At 47.7% G+C, this 20,772-nt stretch overlaps 1 protein-coding gene across 1 annotated transcript; it reads left to right on the top strand.

The window, feature by feature from the left end:
- Positions 1 to 207: 207 nt before the first annotated feature.
- Positions 208 to 19,743, top strand: LOC144170793 (uncharacterized). Its single transcript, XM_077700801.1, has 3 exons — positions 208 to 634; positions 6,963 to 7,218; positions 19,243 to 19,743. The coding sequence occupies exons 2-3, from the start codon at positions 6,979 to 6,981 to the stop codon at positions 19,423 to 19,425; spliced, it is 423 nt and encodes a 140-aa protein (XP_077556927.1). The 5' UTR covers positions 208 to 634; positions 6,963 to 6,978; the 3' UTR covers positions 19,426 to 19,743.
- Positions 19,744 to 20,772: the final 1,029 nt, after the last annotated feature.

Here is a 20,772-nt window from a genome sequence, read left to right as displayed (position 1 = left end):
CCAGCATTTCTAATGGGTAACAACGCTGATGCGATGACGTCATCAATAGAACTTCTGGTTAATGGCTTCGCGAACATTGCCGCTGCTTCACGCGTTCGTTGTTGTTCGGCTGGGTGGGTCCTTTGTTGACGTCCAGTAAACCTTTGAGCGCTTCCCAAGAAAATTTCACACCGTTTGGAAATACCAGACCCGTACTACGCTCCCTATTTCGCGGTCCCGTTATAAGTGTAACTAGATCTTATTTTAGATTCCCTTGCCGTACTTAATTACGCAACATTACGACAAAGCTTTCAACGCCCCCTCGCAGGCCTCATTTCAAACGCGCAGAAACAGGAACGCCGCAAGCAAAATGAAAAATAGTGCGCCTGAATGAAGATAAGACAGGATAAGAGACCCGGCATGGGACGCGGGCACGAGCTGTGCGGGCTTCCTATCTTTGCTGTAGATAAGCGCGTCCGGAGTGTGGCCCACGCGCGAGTGTCGGGCCGCGGCGTACTGCAGTTCCTGGAAGAGCGACCGTGTAGAAGCGTCTGCAGCGACTACGCCTCGAATGTTCGAAAGCCAGCAAATTATTTAGAAAACAACGTTCGCGCAACAAAGAGGATCGACCAACGAAAGCTACAGCACAACAGAGGTGAGTAAAGAATCCGACAATCCACAGCGCACTTCCCAATGCGTCGCAAATTGTTTTCGGGCTGCGTAGGCGGAAATGTTGTTCAACGTTCACTTCAAAGGCAGCCATACTGATACAGAGGCGCAAAGATTAGGCACCAGCTCGACAAAGCAGTTTAGTGGCACCTCCGCTATTTGTTAAAAGTGCAGCAATGCCGAAACGTCACCAAACTGCTTTCACTCCCGGGTTTGGAACGGCGTTCTGGAATGGTCGAATAATGTGTCACGGCCGCCGTATTTTTGTGCAAGCTAAAGGTGTATTAACGGTAACTTAATCCAGTCGTTGATTACCGCATTACAAGATGTCTCCGGCGCTCGAAGCAGCCGCCTAATGCTGGAGAGCACGATGCCTCAGCCCCCACAGGGCCACCGAGGCGTCTGTGCGGGCACCGAAGAGAAAAATGTATCTTTAAAACATCCACATTTGCAGAAATGTGGTTGAACCTATACGAGTGGCTGAAGAGCGGTTGCTCTACATCACAATTGCGAATCATTGGACATCTGGAATGACGTAAACTGAAATGAAACGGTTAGATCATGCGGAGTAAATGGAAACGCTAGATTTAATTACGGCCGTCCGCTCTGTCAATCTACCAGTTGCACCTGCGGTTGCCACTACCGTTACACATTGCATGAAACCCTGGATTTTTATTATTTTCGCACATAAGGCGTAATATGTTTGCTTCGGTGCTGCACTGACTCAGATACATGTGTGAAATATTGCGGCTTCGCTTTTTTTCCTTCTTTGTGCTATGCTTAGCATGTTTCTTAGGACAACGAAAGCAACACAATGTGTCGGATATTTGTTCGCCCCTCCCCCAACAACAAAATCAAACGACGATATTGTAAAAGAAAAATGTATGAGGCGCCTTGAATGGTTCACCAAGAGGCAAAATCTGTATTGGCCGTTGTGCAAGGAGTACTATCGTGATAAATTGAAATACGAACAACGGAGCCCGTGGCTTTCAGTACATGCCGCGCAGTCTGCCGATGGGCCGCGTTGAGCAGGGCGAACAAGTTACGAGAGTTCATGACCAACCTTGATATGGCAAGAACATAGTATTTCCAACTACGGTTGGGCGCTCAGCCGGAAATAAAAATTAAGGAATATAGCTGCGTGCAGCGTTTCCATCATCCCACCAACAAAGTTAGATAACGCTCGCGTGAGCGGACGCCGAACTACGGTGATTCCATATCAATGTTGGACACAAACTCAACTTCGCATACGTGGCCCATCGCCAGGCTGTGCGGCAGGTACTGAAAGTCACGCGCTCAGTTGTTCGTATTTCAATTTATCACGATAGCATTTGCCGTGAGTGGGGGGTTATTTCGTCCGTTTTAAGTAAAGCGAGATTTAAATGTACGCGGAAGTTGTCATTTTCAAATATGTAACAAAAATTGAATTAAATGCGCAGTTACACGTTACATTCATTTTTAATGTGCAGTCTGTCACGTGAACGGATGGTGGGGTGGTCTTTACCAGCTTGCAGCAACGGACACAGGGAAGCCGTTGGCGAGTTTGACATAACACATATTTAATGCACACACACAAAAAAACCCTCAGGCAAAGCAATCAATATTTAAACTACACACAAACGATAAACAATCAAACCTCTACAATCCCAAAATACAACTCACATACAAACCCCTAACTCAACAGCTCAATACACAATTCAAATCAAACCCCAAAAGACTCTACAATAAAGTTCTACACCTCCAGTCCAAATTCACTCATTACGTCAAGTCCTACTTCATCTTTTTCTCACTACAACTCCCTAGTTGTATCCTACGAATATGTCCCTAATGGACCGGCCTACCCCGCTGTCGTCGGCGCTGACGTGTCGCACCCGTTGCGTGGCCGCGACCCGGTGGTAGCCGTCCTCCTCTCGCTTCGGTGCCGGCGTTCGATGAGCGCGGTCACTCCTTGGACGGCGTGGGCTCCGCGCGTCCTGACGTTTCCTCTGCGGTTACTTCCTGGTATCCGCTCCCGCTGGATGTCCTTGATGCCGGCGTTCGATGCGCGCGGTCATCCCTTCGGCGGCGCGCTTGCTCGGTGGCTACCCCCTGGTAGCCGCTGCCGCTGGAGGTCTCAGGTAGGCTTGGCACGAACGTCGCCTTTCGGGGCCGTCGAGACGAACGTCGACGGAGCGTGGACGCTGGCCGCTGGTGCCCGACCGATGCAGCTGGGGCCACGAAAACACAGGTTCGTGGTGCACCTAGGATGACGGTGCCGATGCGAAGTCGGCCCGCTCCCGCCCAGGCTCGGATGGCGTGGTCGATGGCCTGGCCGCGTCCCCCTGGCTCGTTTCGTTGAAGCGTACGTGCTCCGGCCGCCTCCTGGTTTCTTCGGTTTCTTGCCTCCCCCTTCTCTTTGTGCGCCCCGCTTTTATACCCTCTGGGCTCTCCCGTGGCGCACTCCCATTGGCTTCTTGCTTCCTTCCTGTCCTTATATGGCCATCTCGCACTTGTCCCATGCGTGGCCTTCCCTGATTGGCCGACCAGTGTGCTGCCACCTTTGCCCATGATTCCTCGGTGCGTCGGCGCTGGCGCTTGCTGATTGGCGCGCTCCTGGCGCGCACTTCAAATGGCCGTTCCTTTGTTAGTTTCTTTCCTGTTTTTTGGGGGTTTGATGCGTCCCCCTCTCAGGGGGTGCCCTTGACACATGACAATTACCCCCCGCTTTGAAAGGGGATTAGAATGGGAGACTAAGAATTGGGCTGGCCTCTGGTCTTAGGGTTTTTAGTAAACGCCAAACAGCTTTCATACCCCGCACAAAACAGTGCATGCTATCATTGCTGTTACAGGGACCTAAAAAGTCTCATCAATTTCTCACACGCAGTAAGCTTCACTGGCACCGTCGAGAAGCGCAGAAAGGCAGATTCGACGCGTACAGAGTACTTCCGAACACCACAAGCGGTGCACAACGGGGACTTGAACCCTCCGCCCTTGCAGACGAACTTCTTAGTAAAGGCAACATCGAGGCGCACATTGTGTACTCTGCGGGCCTCCGGTGGACGTTGCGGCATGGTGAACGTGCATACAGGGTTTACAGCGCGGGGAGGAGGATCGCACTGTAAAGCGGAATTCCACCAGAATTCCATTGCTTTGCATGCGTCATACCAACTAACCAAATGGCGTGTGTGTGCTTCAGCAAAGGAAGTTGGGCAGTGGAGCACTCGATATAGCCCGCGCGAGTTACCTGATCCGAGATCACGTTGAGCGTTTCAGTGCCCTAACGAGCACGACAACAAACCACGTGTCCTTCCCGCAGTGCCCCAATCTGTATCACGTAATTTAATCACTGGGCTTTGAGGTTCTGGCCTGCCAAGAACGTGGTGCTGTTACAGTTCGCCGAAGGAATGAAATCGGTGCACCCATTACGACTGGCGCTGGGCGTTGCACGGTCCTGGCTGTGGGGATACTCGGCAAAGAATGCTACGCATTAAAAGTGCACCCCCGTGTTACCCCTGATTAAGACACGATGGTAGGCGCCATTTATGACGTGAATGGATCTTTTCCTCGAAGGATTTACAAATACAAACCTAGTACGAGTTAGACAGACCTACATCCAAAGTTGGGGCCATCGGATACTTACATGTGCAGTCACGGACAAATGAAACGCGAACATGAAAATAAGAACCAAACACAAATAGCGCGACCTCTTTCCATGCAAGTCAAAATGACGCGTGGCCTAATTACGAAAACCAAGTTGGGAAATGTGAGCTTTCCAAATATACCGATAGCGCGTCATTATTGGACCTCAACAAACAGAATTTTTCAATTTTGCGTGAACTGTTTCATATTTTCGTGTTCGCACGTCATTTGTCCATAAATACATGTGGGTAAAAACAACATTTAAGGGAGACGGTCTCTGCGCCCATGACACGGTGGGTCAACTCCGCGAGACTGTCCCACCTGGTGTCCCACCTGGTGTCTGGGGCCAGTTATTTTTTTTTTTTTTTGCCATGGCACGCTGTTACTATCAGTGAGGTGCTTAGTTTATGCTTTACCTATCCCAATCCTGTCATCCCCACACGGGGCACCTTGAGTAGCCATTGACGAGTATGCATGGTGATGGCGACTGGCGACACCGCGGACGCTAAGCCCCCCGGTGGCGAGGTGTTGAGAGGTGGAGGGTAGAAGCCCCAAACGGTGGCCGGCGGAGCATTGGTCAAGTTTCGGCCAATGGGCTTACTGTCTGTCTACCAGGCAGGGAGCTCCGGGACCTCTTTGGACACCAGGGTGACATGAAGAAAAAAAGTACCCCTGTTCCCTGCTTTATAGTACGGCACATGGTATTTTCCAAAACCCCTTTTCAGACCGATCGGGCCCCGGAAGGTCCGCACCGAAGCAACTTAGTTGCTTTCCAACCGCAAAATATTTTGTGCACGACAGAATTTACACAAATTTCTTGGAGATTCACTCTCTTGAAGCTGAAATTGCACTCAACAGCAAGTACGTGTTCAAAGTAGCATGATTAATTGAATACATCATTGGTAGCAACTGTAAGGAAAAGAAACTCTCATCAGGTGATGTGCTTGTTGAAATATACACCAAAGATCAGTCAAACATTTATACCAGACCAACATGTGTGGGCTCAAAATAACTGTCTCAGTGCATAGCACCCTGAACACTTCGCAGGGGTCATTTCTGAAATAGAACTCTTGAACAACACAGGACAAGATTTTCTTGAAGGACTGGGTGACGAAGGTATAAAGCTGTAAAACAATTACCATGAGACGCGATGGCAAAGAAATCAAGACTAAGCATGTTGTCCTGACCTTTGACCGAAGCTCTCTTCCTCAGGCCATCAATGCTGCATTATTCATTCGCTGCCAGGTTTCTCCTTATGTTCTAAACACGCGTAGATGCTTCAAGTGTGAGCGCTATGAGCATGATACCAACCCATGCAGAGGAAGCCTGGCATGCGGAAAATGGGCTCAGCATGGCCACCCAACCAAAAGTTGCACCATCAACACATTCAAATGCTCGAACTGCGAAAATCCCCACCCAGCATATTCTCGGTCTTCTGAAGTCTTCAAAAATAAAAAGAAAATTATGCACTTTAAATTCACTGAAAACATCAATTTTCCCGAAGCGCGCAAGAAGCCCGCTATGTTTTCGCCCTGAGGTTATGCCGATGCAGCTCGTCGGAGGGCATAGTGTCATCTTGGCTCGCCAGCGACCCAGTACTGCAGCACAAACACGGTCGTGACCCCGACCCCGTCTGGGTGGCTGAAAGCAGCCAAGGACACTGCTCCACCGGCTGGGGAACCACCGGTGATATTGGCGTCGAGCACCACTGTTGCGAGAGAGTCTGCACTCCCCAGTCCTGCTCCAGTGACCCCCGAAGGCACGGGGGGAAAAGATGTGGTATTCGCCGGCTCCTCTTCTGCAAACACTGCACTGCTGCAGCCACCTGTGGCACGCGCAGCCAGCACTTCCAAGGGTGCGCGACTGAAGGAGCCTGACCACTCATTTGCCATAAGATTAAGATATGGAGGGGATGCCGGCCTCACCGGCTTCGCAAACATTTGAAGAGAGGCGCCAATTCTTTGAGCAACAGGAAAAGCCACCTGCGAGAGTTGTAGCACCCAAAAACAAATGATACTCTAGAAGCACGTGCAATACACTAAACTTCCTCTTCTCGTAAATTAAATATGACAGAAAGCATAATTCACTGGAATTGTAGGGGCCTAATTAAATAGCTCTGTGACGTATACGAAATCCTCACAGACTACCAGCAAAGCATATTATGTCTTCAAGAAACACATCTGAACAGTCAACAAAGACTTTCTTAGGCAATATACAGTCTTTCAAAACGACAGAGCCAACTGCAGTCATTACTCTGGTGGTATAGCTTTTGTTGTTAAAAAGTCAGTGGCCTGTCAAAAACTAAACATACAAGTTAATCTAGAAGTTGTAGCCATGAGGGCCATTATCCTTGATAGGTTAATAACTGTATGCTCAATATACATACCTCCGGATAACCTAACAACGAGAGAGTTTGATAGTTTAGTAGATCAAATTTCCGGCACCGTTCTTATTACTAGGGTATTTGAATGCTCACCACCCGCTCTGCGGTTCAGCATGGGCCGATCCTCGAGGGCGACTCCTAGGAAAATTTTTGTTGTCCTCTGGCACCTGTCTGTTAAATAAGAAATGAGCAATTTTTTTCAGCGCGACACATGATGCATTTTCTTCTATTGACCTAGCGCTGGGTTCCGCCACTCGGCTCAAGTATCAAATCGTCTGAGCTTTCTTGTTTGTTATTTCCTCTTTTTCTTCAGCAGCACCAGCGTTGCGATGGCAGTAGCGGAAAGAGGCCCCGAGAAAGAGCGCTGCTTCAACCCGGCCTGCAAGGGTGGTGTACTAACAGAAACAAAGGGCGGAAAGTATTGGAAGTGCGGAGAATGCAACAAGCTCACTTGCTTGGGTTGCAAAGCGATGCACGAAGGTGAAAACTGCGGCACATACCAGAGTAAGAGGGCCCAACGAGAAAAGGGAACTGCTGTCAACAAGTCTGCGGAAGCGAGCTCCTCGACGGTAAGTGAACACGTGCACAGTTTTTGGGCATATGCATTGCGGTGTATTGTATATTTGCCCTTCCACCAGCCAATGATAAGTTTCGGGGTTCACCAATGAAAATAGTTCACTGCTAAAACTACTACGCATACGTGTGGACATCACTTCACTTTGCCGCAAGCTCCCACACAAGAACACTTTTTCTGTCGGTCCATCGACACCTGCATAACGCACTTACCCCCCCCCCCCCCCCCACCCCCCTTTTGTTTTTATCTTTCCGAGAGACGACGATATAGGAGCATGCGGTGGCAAAGACGTCGCGGGTAATGACGAAGTTACAAAAAAGGAAGCGGAGAGGAAGGCAAGAAGGAGGGTAAAAAGAACGGTCTTTATTTATGTTTGCATTCAAAAAACGTATGCGCGCCTCCGCATGTCACCTCCGAATGAAAAAAACACGCCGTTTGGTGCGCGCGAAAAAAAAAAAAAGAGGACGAGGCCACATGTTGCCGCAGCCTATCGCACTTGCTAGAGTCCTTGAGGCTTGACAGCTTACTGGCGTGCTCGCGAGTGCGAAGAAAGCTGTAAATCATGAAGCGCACTCAAAGCGAGCACTGCCATTGTAGTAACCGTTCCATGCTCACAGGATGGTCGGGGTACAACTCCGCGTGTACCTCTCCATGCCGTCGAAAGACGATAGCCTTCTGCCGCCTTCGTGACGGTCTCTACCGATCCCATCCCTTAGGCTGTTCCCTTCCCCTCTCTATTCTACCATGGCTATGCAATACAAGGTTTTTCAAATCGATTGAATTGTCTCGCGTTCGCATTGCTCATGCGCCATCTGGTGGAAGAGAGCGTGACTTGGCTTCATTTTTTCAAAACGTTGATTTTTTTGTTTGCTATCGTAAAACCTGACGTGCATTAGCAATCAAAAAATAATGTTTCTTTCGTAGGTTTTGTCGCGAAATGTTGCCTGAAACACCCCCAGGTTTTTTGGCGCTGCATAGAGTGAACATGTATGATCCATTGCTGTGGTTTCAGTAGTTTCGAACATGTTTCGAAAGCTCTTGACTGCTTATACTTCTTTTTGAAGGATTGTTTCCAACTTTTGACGGGGTAGTTGAATCAGGTGAAAGACAAACAAATTTGCGGGCTGACGTCGAGCGCGAGCTTCGAACGACAGCGATGCCTTCCTCTGCAACTAAAGGCAGTAACCACACGTTGACGAGGCGAATACGAGCCAAGGGAGAGCGACATAGGTAGTCAGGTCTGCAGTCTTTTTTTGAAGGCTGCTTCAACCGATAGACTACAATAAATTTACTTTTTCTGTTCAGTCAATTTATTCATTGACCGTGCAGTGAGCAAACAACTTCCCCCCGGCTAATTAAAAGGTTAATAAAACGTGTTGCCGGATTGCATAGTTGGTTCATGCTATTCCCAATAATCAGTGGTATCAGGTTTTATCAGCGATACGTCGGTGGCACTTATCACCTCAGAGGTTGAAATTCCGTTAAGGGTGACAGACTTTTTTTTGTGAGTTGCACATGTTGCGAAACGTGCTGCGTATGCTCAGCTCTCAATATATGTTAGAATATATGGCTCCGAAATAAAATAGGGTTCAGCAGAGCCTGTAATCTGTCCGTTCTGCGATAAGTTTTAGGCAGCGTCTTGTACCACGCGTGTGGTACGAGACACGCCCTCCTCGCGGTGGCTCCTGCCACGCGTGACGTCATAATGACGTCATAACAATACTAATTGTCATTATTTTGTGTAGTGTAGTACGAAATACACATTTTTTTAATTTGTAGTACAAATTACGTGCCATTCAGCTGCTAGAACTTCTCGAAACAAACAATTTTTGTTCTTGCGGGAGCAGCCGGCGCTGCTGCTGCTGCAGCCGTATCGCGTACATGGAGTCACGTATCCGAAAGCGGGGCGAAGTTCCGATTTTCTCGGGCCGACAACGTAGACAAACCGGAGTTATTACTGTTAGAAGCACTATCTGAAAACGTGAGAAAGTTGCTTGTGATTAAGGTGATTAAGTATTGCATGGGGACCAAGCCAGCCTTTCCAGAACGGCAGCACAATAGCCGCTCTCGAGTAATGTTGACCTGTGACCGCTTGGTTATGCTTGGTGTACGCCGATGGTACCTGCGTACAGTTTCAGCGTACGTGAGACAACATCGCACTGCCGCAGGCCCAGTTCGAACAAGCTGCGTTCCACACAAGAAAAGACATCGGCCGAGCGTAATTCTGTGTACCTTCCGACGTATGTCGGCGCGGCGGCATCTGCTATCAACAGTTGGCACCACGGCAAGTTCAGAATGCTTAAATAGGCGACTTGGAATCGCGGTGTGTGTTCTCGAAATGAAGAGAACTTAGCAGCGCCAAAAGATGATCGGAATGTACAGTGCTGAGGACGAAGGGTAGTGGCGGCAACTGTTTTTTACCGGGCACATGTGCGCATTACAATTACAAACGATCGCGCCAAGGATAGGAAAGGTAATATTTGGTGTCCCCACACATGTACCGCGTACGTACCACTACAGTAGAAATCCTCTTCAGAAATATTAGCAGGGAAAACTACCCGAAATCAGGAAGTTATTATTTTCGAGAAGACAAAATTGTGGCTTAAATTTGTTTTACACCCAGGCTAGGTTTTGTGAGCAGAAAAATCTTGGGAGCATGCGCCACAAGCATCATAATTGCATGATATTCAGGGATTAAAGAAATGTCCTAGTAGAAACTAAAGATTTCCTAGTAGAATACATGATTCTACGACAATTTAAGACCTGGGTCCTTCAAAAGGTACACTGCTAGGCGCTTCATCACATAGCTACTGCACTGGAATAACTTTCACGTCTCACTGTATAACCTGTGGCATACGCTATGTTGGCCAGACTTTACTGAGTCCCTTCATGCAAAGGAAGTTAACTCAGGACACTCAGACGATAGTCAGAGAAGAGGCTGTACAGACGGTAATAGGGTGTGCACTTGGCCGACCATCATGTCTAATGCATGCATGCACATGCATGCACTCCAGCATATGAAAACCCATAGGTTCTCCACAGGCTCAATAATCAACGTCAAAGAGAATTTTAAGATGTGCCTGGAACGTGAAAGCATCTACGGATTGTTTGTGTACACAGGTATACGCAGCGAGCACGCTGCAAATATAATTGATAGGTAAACGTCAAGGCTGTCATGGGGTGAGTTTATTGAAAATAAATGGGGAAAAACATCCCAATTTCAAACTACATTGATCTAATATGGGCAGGAGTGACGTCATATAGACATTCACTATAAACACAGTCATCACTATGTTAACTGCACATAAACACTCAAGTGATATGATCAAATGGAACTAGAGACCCCACTGCAATCGCCCAGTTATGTTTCTTTGCAGCGGATTAGGTCGGTGGCTGTTAGTCGCACAAACAACATTCTGTGCTGACATAGAGAAATAGCTGGGAAGTGGCTATGGAGCTCCGACTGCTTTACACATTTTCTGCAATACCGATTGTTTGTTTGAAGCTTGCAATAAAATTGATGTCATTTGTTAGTCTTTTTAATGAACGAAACTTTTCGTGGCCGCAAAACAGTGGTCGATATACAAATGCTCACTTGCTTTGGTGGCTTGTAACGATTCACTAGAATTTCCCATGGCCAACCCAAGGAATCCATGGCTCGTACACTGCAGGGTGGGGTTAGTCTCCAAAAACATTTTGATAGGAGGACTGGAGACTAGCGCAGCCCACAGCCTCCATAGGTGGAAACCAGTAGCCCACCCTCACAGTGCCATAAAACAGCCAATGGAGTGAGTGTCTGCTGGGTATTAAGCAGGTTCAGAGGGTAGGTTTGCATTGATAGATTTTTATGCAAAACATTCACTGTGCGTGGAATAACTGTTTTAGGGTGGACAATAGTCCTTTTTGTTATTTCGGACAGTTCTCAGTTGGGTTGCCTAGATGTTCTTTTACAAAAAAAGTGAAAGCTCTCAGTTAGGGATCTCCAAAACATTGTTTAGCCTCTCCAGCAATAGACCCTATGCAAAATGCGCCCCGCCATCTCACGTCGACTCCGGTAACTAGATCCGCCATTTTGGTGCGGTCGTTTGAAACCGAAACCAATTTGCAAAACATAGAAAGCGGGCATTGACCGCTCTTAGTGATGGACTGCAATGCCGGGGCATTGCTCCTTGTCGCAGTGCACGCAATGCGGAAATACCGGTACAAATGGAGAAAAAATATGTGACGTTCCACGCTCTTGAACGAACTTTCTGACGCGAACTATGCCGGCGCGAGCAACCTTTGTGACACGCTGGGCGCGGTGCGCTGGGAGCGAATACTTGTCGTTGGTTTGCTAAGCGCGGGATTCCGTAGACGCTGTACGGATGAAAAATACAGCTGCGTTGGAGTTCTGTGGTCAAGTCTTTGTATTCTAAATGAAGCCTGAGCGTGCGCCACCTATTCATGCGACTGGCAGCGGCGCTCCACCGGGAAAACAGTACCACACGTTGCCAAAATTAGGCTGTTTCTCCACTCGTCCCTTGGCTCTGCGCCCGCTTCATTTCATTGTTAAATGGTACCGCTTAGCCCATACACGAGCCTTTATTTTATCTAGGGCTGTAAACAAACTTTTCTTGCCGCACTACGCCGTCACGGCGCGGTTGAAAATTTCCTCTGTGGCGGGCGCGCACGGTATGGAGTATGTTGTTGGTTTCTTTTACGTTGAATTTAGCCGCGTGTGGTTGCACAAGTGGCGTACACTGTTTTATGATGATCTAACGGCGGAAAATTTCAGCTTTTGCACTTGGTTCCCGATTTGCCAGGCTGAAAGGTTTGTTGTTACGTCAAGTTGTTTGTTGTTACGTCAGACTTGTTGCCCATTGTCATTTCAGCCATGATGTATTTACTGTCGAATATTTTGCGACTAAAATATACACTCACTCCTCTAGTTTGTCACATGCTGCATTCATGCCTCCGACGTAATGATAGTGGCCATTGATGTAGGTAGCTGAGACAATTTTCAAGTTTTATTGAAGAAAAAAAGAAAACGGCCAGAGTTGCATCAGGCTGCCGCGGATCAGCTTGATATCAATTTTGCTTTTTTTTGTATCCACAGTGAAAATCGCAGTAAATTAAACTACTGCGCTGATTTATAGCGTGTGCATTATAGCAAACTGTGGATATAAATAAAACAAAGGGAAGCATTGCGCACCCCTGCATGCCGCGGTCTAGTAAACACGACGTTGCCCAGCCTCTGCGTGCTCCCGAGGTGACCACGGCGTAATGTGGCATGAATGCTTGCTGGTAGCTCATAGGTGACCCTTCAGGTGCGATGCCAGTCCTTGTTTCTGTCACTGTGGGGGATGAGGGCAACAAAACTGAGGCAAAAAACCCATTCCCAAGGCTACCAAGTTTTCTCCCAAGCGCCTGCACGGCACTTTGTTGCTGCTCGCATTGCTCCTGTACTCGACGTGCATCGAACAGACGCATTGGCCAGGGAAGGGAGGGGCCATTTTCTCGCGGGCTTCTCCAGTCAATGTTTTGGACACTCGCTGGCTTGATGCCCTGCTGTCTCGGACGTCCCCACTATTGTGGCAGCTCAGTGCACGCAAGCTCCATTGGCGCCGATTAAAACCTTCGGCTTGCAAGAGGGCGAGTAGGTGCACAGCAGCCAGGATGTGACTCCATGCTCCACTGCAACCCGCCGGGCACTCGCACGCTGCCTCCACAATCGCCCCACTGTCCGTCTCAAAGGTGAGGCACACAACATAGGGCCGGTCACTTTTCTTCTGGGAGCGAAAGTAGATGCTGAGCACGTGGATGAGGCCCAACCTGCAAGAACAGAGAGAGTAACAGTAAATAGGACTAGTCCGCTACAGTTTATGGTAAAGGGACAGAGCAGAAAGCAGTGGCCGCAAGGAACAGACTCAAAATGACCAGATTTTGTGCCTTACTTAACACTGTTGCAAGGGCAATAATCTACACCTCAAACAGCAATGATGTCAAAATTGTTTTTCAAGTTCGTGCGTGCAAGTATCGCTGCATGCTTTGTTAACGTATTTTCAAGAGAAGGAAGTTTAGCATTTATAAGCCTCACCGTGGGTAATGATACCAGTACCCGTATAATCGTGTTCGTCATAACTTAAGCAAGCAATATTATGATTATCTGGAACTCACTTCCAAAAACTTTCTAGATAAACAGGTAAAAATGCGGGCTATACCGATGACCTATCGAATTAAAAAAATATTTTAGTTCAGTGACTTCAAGCTAACGAGGTTTTACTGTATTATCTGTTCGGGCACACCAAAAACATGAGCTTTAGAAACAAACACAACCACCCCGCCGCCAAAAAAGAAGAAAGACACAAACAGATTTTTGCGGCAGAAAATGCTCAATAAATAATGAAAACACTCAAAAACAGAAAATTCCAGGCGTATGTGCACTTTTGTAGTTGACTTCGCCGCAAAGCGCGATTGCTTTGCAGCAAACGCGCGGGCGGACGACCATCACGGAAAACGGCCGCAACCTTTCCGTAAACATCTTCGCCAAAACTCATCCCGTAAATTCGATGTACAACATTTGAAAATAAATAATCCACCCACTAGAGGCACGGTCTGGCGATTGTCGCTTTCCTCTTTCAGGGTTACTGCAACAGGGTCCCCGCTACGCATTTGCATGGTAAACAACGGTGAACAAAGTGCTGTACAAATGCTCATACCGGTTAACTGGCGTCAAGGAAAAAAACGAAGAGGGATTTACTTACTGCGAGTCGCACGTGTTTGTCCGCACCGATGAAGGCGAGCAATGCGCCCCGGTGGCTAGGCGGCATGCCCTGCTCCGCTACCGCTCGGATGGGTCTCTGGCGCGGCACCCCGAGTGGTATGAGTCATCAGACACAGTCGGCAGCGCAGGCAAGTTCTTCGTCCACAATCCGCGGTCGGGAGCCGGAAAACGCCGTCCAGTTCGAGCCATACCTCGTTACCGTCACCTACTCTTCCCGTACCAATATGGCGGACGGTCTTGTTTACACCAGTGTTGCTAGATCACCAAGCAATTTCGCATAGGGTCTATTGTCCAAGCCTGAGGAAACTAGGCTGATAGTTGGTGCCAACTGTCGTCCTCGCTTGCTAGCTCCCAGAGCAAGCACATGAATGCAGTGACTAAGAAAGATGGTGACCAAAGTGAGAAGAGAAGGTGGATCCTGTACAACAGCCCTTGATAATCTAAACAACTGAAAAGAGCGCCGATGACTCACAGTCCACGGCTGGGGCGTTAAGATACCTTTTGATATACATGTACAGGAAATTTACAAACTTTTCTCCAAAAAATCTTATTACACACAGTCCCTCCATGGAAGGGGTTTGTTTCGGAGAAGGTGGTTGAAATTCGTTATTAGTAACAACATAAACTCATCATTCGTTCCTTTCATTCAGCATGCTTACGAGCTTCGTTTTAAAAACCCTGCTGTTTCTATTTCAAGTATTAATGAACTGCTTATGCAATATTCTCTTATTTAGCTATGTTCGAAGTAAACTGTATTGTACCGTAAAATCTGCTGTGCCGAGTGCATGCAGGTGTAACATTCTTATATGGTGTTGCTTGCGGAACATGAAGCTCAGGGCTGATAAACTTAAATCAGGGAAAATAAAGCTTCCCATATTGCTTCTTTATTTTTGTATTTATTCTCTCTACCAAATACCTCGGTGGTAACTCAACTAAGCTCACCTTTTCCTAGGCCTTTATTATTGTTGTGCTCTGCAGTTATACATTCCCAGCTGGAGCATGCTTGCTGAATTCAGGCCCCAACCATGCTTTGCTATTTCACAATTGCAGCTGTCTGAAATGTTGCTGTTTAGCTTTTGTCAATGATTTCCAACAGGCCGCGTAACTACTGTCCAAACCATTTTATACCTTTAATTGCTATTTATAGCAAACAGTATTCTATCATTTTTCATAACACATTTTGTTGTAACCTCATTCAATGATTTTGTTATCTCGCCAGCCGGGTTCATAAATCTAGGCGTGAACATAAATGTCTTATTGCAATACATTCACATGCCCGTCTTGCAGCAAATCTGCAGTGACAGACATCACACGTGTTGCCTTTCAAGCGTAGCTTGGTGTCAGCAAAAAGGAATTTTTTTCTTGGCTCCTCTGGAGCGCTTTTTAGTCAAACAAAAAGATCACTTGCTGGTTTGGCTTTCCCGCAGGACTCTAGTGTAGTGCAAGAAAGTATCACTTGCTGATTTCTTTGTTGTTCTTTTAATACTGTGGATCTTCCAGCAATACCCTGGCATTTTGTTTGAAAATGGAGCTTTACACCACAGACTGTGCAAAAAAAGTAGAGCTACTCACTCACTTTTTGCATAGCCACGGAAGTTTGGGAGTTCACTTGTCATTGACAAGCAAGTGTTTGATTTCTGGCTTAAGGCGCGACGCTGGGATGGTTGGTTACTAGTTGGGGGAAAAACACAGCGCTGATAAATGGTACTGAAGTACTACGAAAGGTGCCGTGATCAACATGGTTTCTATGTGTTGGCAGCTTTTTTGTCCAGTTTCTTTCCAGTGTTTTTCATGAATATTTGCCAGGGTGAGTTAACATGGCCTGTTTTTGTGTAACAAAAATGTCAGCAGCGAAGCACTTATCATTGCTCACATGCTGCTCATTGATACCAGAGCAAAAGTACGTTCAGCAGTCATTTTATTGTTAAAGCCATTCATAAACCATACACCTTCCAGCGGTACTGCAACTTTCACAAACACCGACAGACATTCACATCCACGCAGGTGGCCTTGCCTCCAGTTCTTGCACAAGGTATTAGGAAGTACTCTCTAGAGCGGGCAATGTCCAGCTCGACACCAACCATTTCCACGTACAACTTGATAAACTTTTTTTAAAGCCTGTTGGGTTAAAGGATTGTTTAAATGCACGTTTTGTGGAAGAAAAAAACAAGTAATGGGCACACAACACCCAACCCGTGAATGTGCTTTCTAGCAGCTGGCTTCTAAAGAGACTTGCACCATTGTGAATGAAATGTGGGGCTATTTGTTATGCCCCTTACTACTGAGTAAATTCACTTGAGCAATTTTCCAAAACAGTTTACACAGTGCGGAGTTAAAAAGCGAGCAATTTTCCAAAACAGTTTACACAGTGCGGAGTTAAAAAGCAATAGAATGTGAAACATCCCCGCACAATCGGAAACTCTTCCTGTTCACTACCCCAAAGGCTTCGACAGCAGACGCTTAAGCAAGATTCACTAGTTGCGAATACACGCATTAGTGTCCAGTTGAATTCCGCAGATTGCTTGGGATGGGCATATAGATGTCACAGCCACTTGGAATTTGTGGATGACTGCAAGCCTCTGTGACAAGCTCTCATCGCCATTAGCCCATCAGGATGAGAGTGAATCAAAGTATTGTGGCTGGTTATGTTCAATTCCAACCAAGCCAAACACAAGAGTAAAGAAGGAACGAGCCTATTAAAATATATACTCAAAGCAGATGCAGGAGTAAGTTTTGTTGCCTAACCAGGTTAGAGGAGGAAAAATGCACTGGAGCAAAGGAAAGGAAAATAAAAGCCAAGCAGTAATTGTGAACGAAATCCTGTGGTGCTAGCAGACAATCAACTGGTGAGGGTGAAGGGCTATTCTATCCATCCTTTGCCACTTCTTGACATCCATTTGAGCAGATAACTTTTCATTAAACTTGCTAGCTGGCGGTTCTGCGCGTACCCTCTGTGGATAATTTCAAGATAGAGAAAACGTTACAAATCTGTTTCGTGTGCTTTCAATAATGGCTGCTTACAGGTTGCTTAAAATGCACATCTCATTTTAAGTCTTGCCTATCATTTCATGAAGACTTTCCAAGTTGGAAGCACAATGGTACTCGAAGCCACAAATTTGAACATAGATGAACAATAACTGAACTGCCACTTGTTTACCTTATGCACACCAGTCTTCAAAGGACTATTTAGCAGCGCACCAGTCTTTAAAGGACTATTTAGTAGAAGTGCCAAACTTTGCCCACACGGCGATCTTATCAGCTGCACTTCTCCCATGCTTGCACAGTTGGAGCTTGAGCCTCCTTGCACAAGAAGCCATCCAGTCAGCGAATGGTTTCAGCGGTATTTTGAGTAGATTTCCATGGACGGGCAGTTGGGCTCCACCCACGGAAGTGAAGCTATGCTCCCTGCACAGATTCTGCAGTGCCGTGTGCACAGATTGTTTCCGCGGAGTAGTCACGATACCTTTCTCGGCGATAGTAGTACTGCCCCGCGGGAAAAATTGCGCAGAAGCTACAAGCGAGGTCGGATTGCGTTCGATGATGCCGTGCGCTACCTGACGACACTCGATTCGTGCACACGCTGAGACTGCGTGGCTCGCGTTGTCATGTCATCAAAGACGGCTACCTCGTTAGCCACGGCGCGACGCGATGGAAAATTCTGATCCCCACGTTTTATCATTGAGCCACCAGAATCGGAACACAAGGCTTGGCATGGAAGAAGGGAGGCACAAGTAGACAACGAATGCAGGCGCATAAAGCCGATGGCACGCGAACTGCAAGACAGCATGAAGCTTACAAAATATTAAACGACAACACGACAGTTCTAGGAGAATTTAAAAAGCGGGCGAAGCAGCGTGCAGGAATGGACGCATTAGGGTTACCACGGCGTGCAACAGCAAGTTCACAAAAAATACCCAATCTAATAATTATAAGCACACCTCCCAACAAGAAAAAAGCGCCGCGAGGCAGCCGAGGGCGTAACGATGCGTCAGGACTGCCATTCGAACCACGGGCGGAGAACATCGGGACACAAGACGTGAACATCGTGCTGTCGTCATCGTCAGCACAAAAAAGCTACATCAAATGACGTATATTTTGTGATGTCACAGGAAGTCACGTGATTAGTTTAGCTTGACGTCACTTCTGCATAGCAGCAGCCACCGCGAGGGAGGCGCGTCTCGTACCACGCGCGTGGCACGAGCCATAGCATAAGTTTTATTGACAGTACAAAAGTACCGCGCTTAACTGCCGTAGTGTCTGCAGGCTACTTGCTGTACGGTTTTAAAGCGATTCTTTTTACTTCTACCCCCAAGGGTTCTGTCGCGACTGTTGGTGTCAACAGAAAACTCCCGCGGACAAATAAAAGAAGTTAGTGGCACCGCCAGGAATTGAACCTGGAACGAATAGAAAAATGGATCGAGAGCCCGTTCTCTTACCGATTGAGCTACGAGCCCACGCAGAGGTGGGGGAGACAGACGGTGCACTCACCGAGCACACTGCGGGTTTACCCCCTGCGTTCTCGCTGAATGACATGTGATAACGTCACGCGATCACTCGCGCCGCTGTGCGCTCCGCTAACGGCACGTGTAGCGGCCGTGTGCGCGCCTTGCACATGCGCTAGTAGTTTTTTTTAAATAAAGGAAACTCACACCAACGCATGATATCCCACTTCTCCTCCGCCTCTGCCGCTAATCTCACCACCTCCGTCAGCTGCGGCAGAGACGGAGAAGTGAGATCGTCTAACAGCGGGTTTGAGGTTCCTCCAATTTTATAAAATAATTCCACTGGTGTGCTTCTGCAATGGAACTGAACCAACGACTGTTCATGAAGCATGCATTGATTCAACCTTGGAAAAGAATATCTCTATGAAGTAATGAATGGTGTGTCTGGTTTCCCTCTTTGTAGAGCCACGTGTGTGAACTCAAGAGACGTCGCACGGGTAATCGTCGTGGGCGTCGCTTACAGCTTCGCTTTCCAACCTTCTTCACAGGGTGGATTGGCGGGCATTTTTTAGCCAGCCGTCATTTGTTCGCTCTATAGCCCCAACAAAGTTCGTTTTGAGAGCAGCAATGCGCAGGTTTCCAAGGTTTGGGCGATAATTTAATCCAATGAGAGCGTAAATTCAGGCGCAGCACGCAAAAAACATCGGACAGGGAATAGCTACGAATCAAAGTATCTTGCAGGAAATGCTACTTGTTGCCGCTCAATGTGCAAATGCACCAAAATGTCTCACGGAAGAAATTGCTTTATCTGCAGGAAAAGGCAAACGTGGTGCCCTTCGTGCCTGGAAAGAAGTACTTTTGTGGCGCGCTTGGCTGCACGTACGAAACGGTTCTGCACGAGGGATCCTGTAAATTTTGGTGCCCTTGGTGCTACACTCGGCACGAAATCGAAGGCGACCAACTGTTTCGGTATAAACAAATAAAGCAGGAAATCTAAGGATTTGGAAACCCTTGGTACTACACCCAGCCAGCGATTGGGAACGCCGAGACTGAGCTACAAACTTGGGTATTTGTGGCCAAAACAACATAGCAGTGGGGTCTGTCACTTAAAACTGCTTGTGAAAAGCTTTTGAAGCATTGTGATAACAACAAAATGCGACGCGGCTCTCGTGCGGGGTGTTATCGTGCGTCGCGTGTACGTGGGTGTGCACGTCAGAGTCCGTTGGTTGAAACAAACATGGTCGTTCGCATTATGCACTCAATCTTTCCAACATATCTCTGTTTACACTGCGGTCTAATAAATATATTTCTCACCTGTGTGGAGAACTCATTTGTCATCCACATTGCTATTGGCAGCCTCAGGTTCAATGACTGCATTTTTGAGCGAAACGTATCAATATTTTATTGCAGGGCACGAGCGAGCAAGCATTTATTTACACAATCCATGTCCAGGTACCGCGCTTGGTGAGGCAGTGATCAAGCGCTCTGCCCCGTGATGATGAGCAGGTGCTAAGCAGAACTGTCCACGAAGAGATCGTATTGCCCGGGTGGGTAACAGGCATCAGTTGGATGTATGATGGGGAAGTGAGGGACGTTGCGGTATGTCTGAGACATGCCCAGTGAGCGTGGGTGGGTGTGCGTAACGAGCCAAACACTTGGAAATACTCTTGGTGGTGTGTTCTGGTATTTCAAACAGAGTGTAGTCGTCACGTAGAGAGTCTGCCTGTGCTTGCCTTGAAAGTGTCGCGGGTTCCTCGGGAGAGAATCAAATGGTCTTACAGTTCTCAGCAGTCTTTCCGGAATATCTCCAGGTACGCTTTTTCTTCCCGGTGGCGCTCTTCTCTGTTCTCTGCTGGTAACAATATCTCGAGCGAAGAGCGAAGAATGCAGGCGAAAAAACCCCGGAGACTTATATAACAGAGAAACTAGAAATGAGGAAGGGAGGTTGCTATGGCAATACGAGAGGCAGTGCATTGCTCTTCGAAGCATGGGCGGGGTGCCTGACAACCCGGGCATACACGGGTATCTACAGTCAGCAGGATGAAACATGTGCGTGCTGCGGCAGTGATCGGGAAACTATGGACCATATTTTCATTGACTCCACAGAGATACGACCACCGCTGGGCGAGGGAGAAACGACGTTGGCAGAGGCTTTGGGATTTGGGTTAAGGGGGAGCCTCAACTTCAGAGCAATAGAGGTGACGAAGAGGCGGCTGGAATGGTGGTGGAGGAAAAGTAGGGAAGGGATGGGTACGCAGGCGGAGTAATCACTGATGAGAATTTAGAACAGCGGGGGGAGAAGAAAGGGGAGGGAGCGAGGGAAGTTTAAAACTGGGGTGAGGGA

The sequence above is a fragment of the Haemaphysalis longicornis genome, unplaced genomic scaffold (genome assembly GCF_048455015.1).
Source record: "Haemaphysalis longicornis isolate Haplotype H1 unplaced genomic scaffold, Haemaphysalis longicornis Haplotype H1 scaffold_2, whole genome shotgun sequence".
In the NCBI taxonomy this organism is placed as follows: domain Eukaryota; kingdom Metazoa; phylum Arthropoda; class Arachnida; order Ixodida; family Ixodidae; genus Haemaphysalis; species Haemaphysalis longicornis.
This window is presented reverse-complemented; position numbering and strand designations above follow the sequence as displayed.

Excerpts from the sequence above, each read along its gene's own strand:
- LOC144170793 (XM_077700801.1), top strand. The coding sequence starts at position 6,979 with ATGGCAGTAGCGGAAAGAGGCCCCGAGAAAGAGCGCTGCTTCAACCCG. Across the intron at positions 7,219-19,242 it reads CGGAAGCGAGCTCCTCGACG|GAAAAGGCAAACGTGGTGCC; the intron begins GTAAGTGAACAC and ends CTTTATCTGCAG.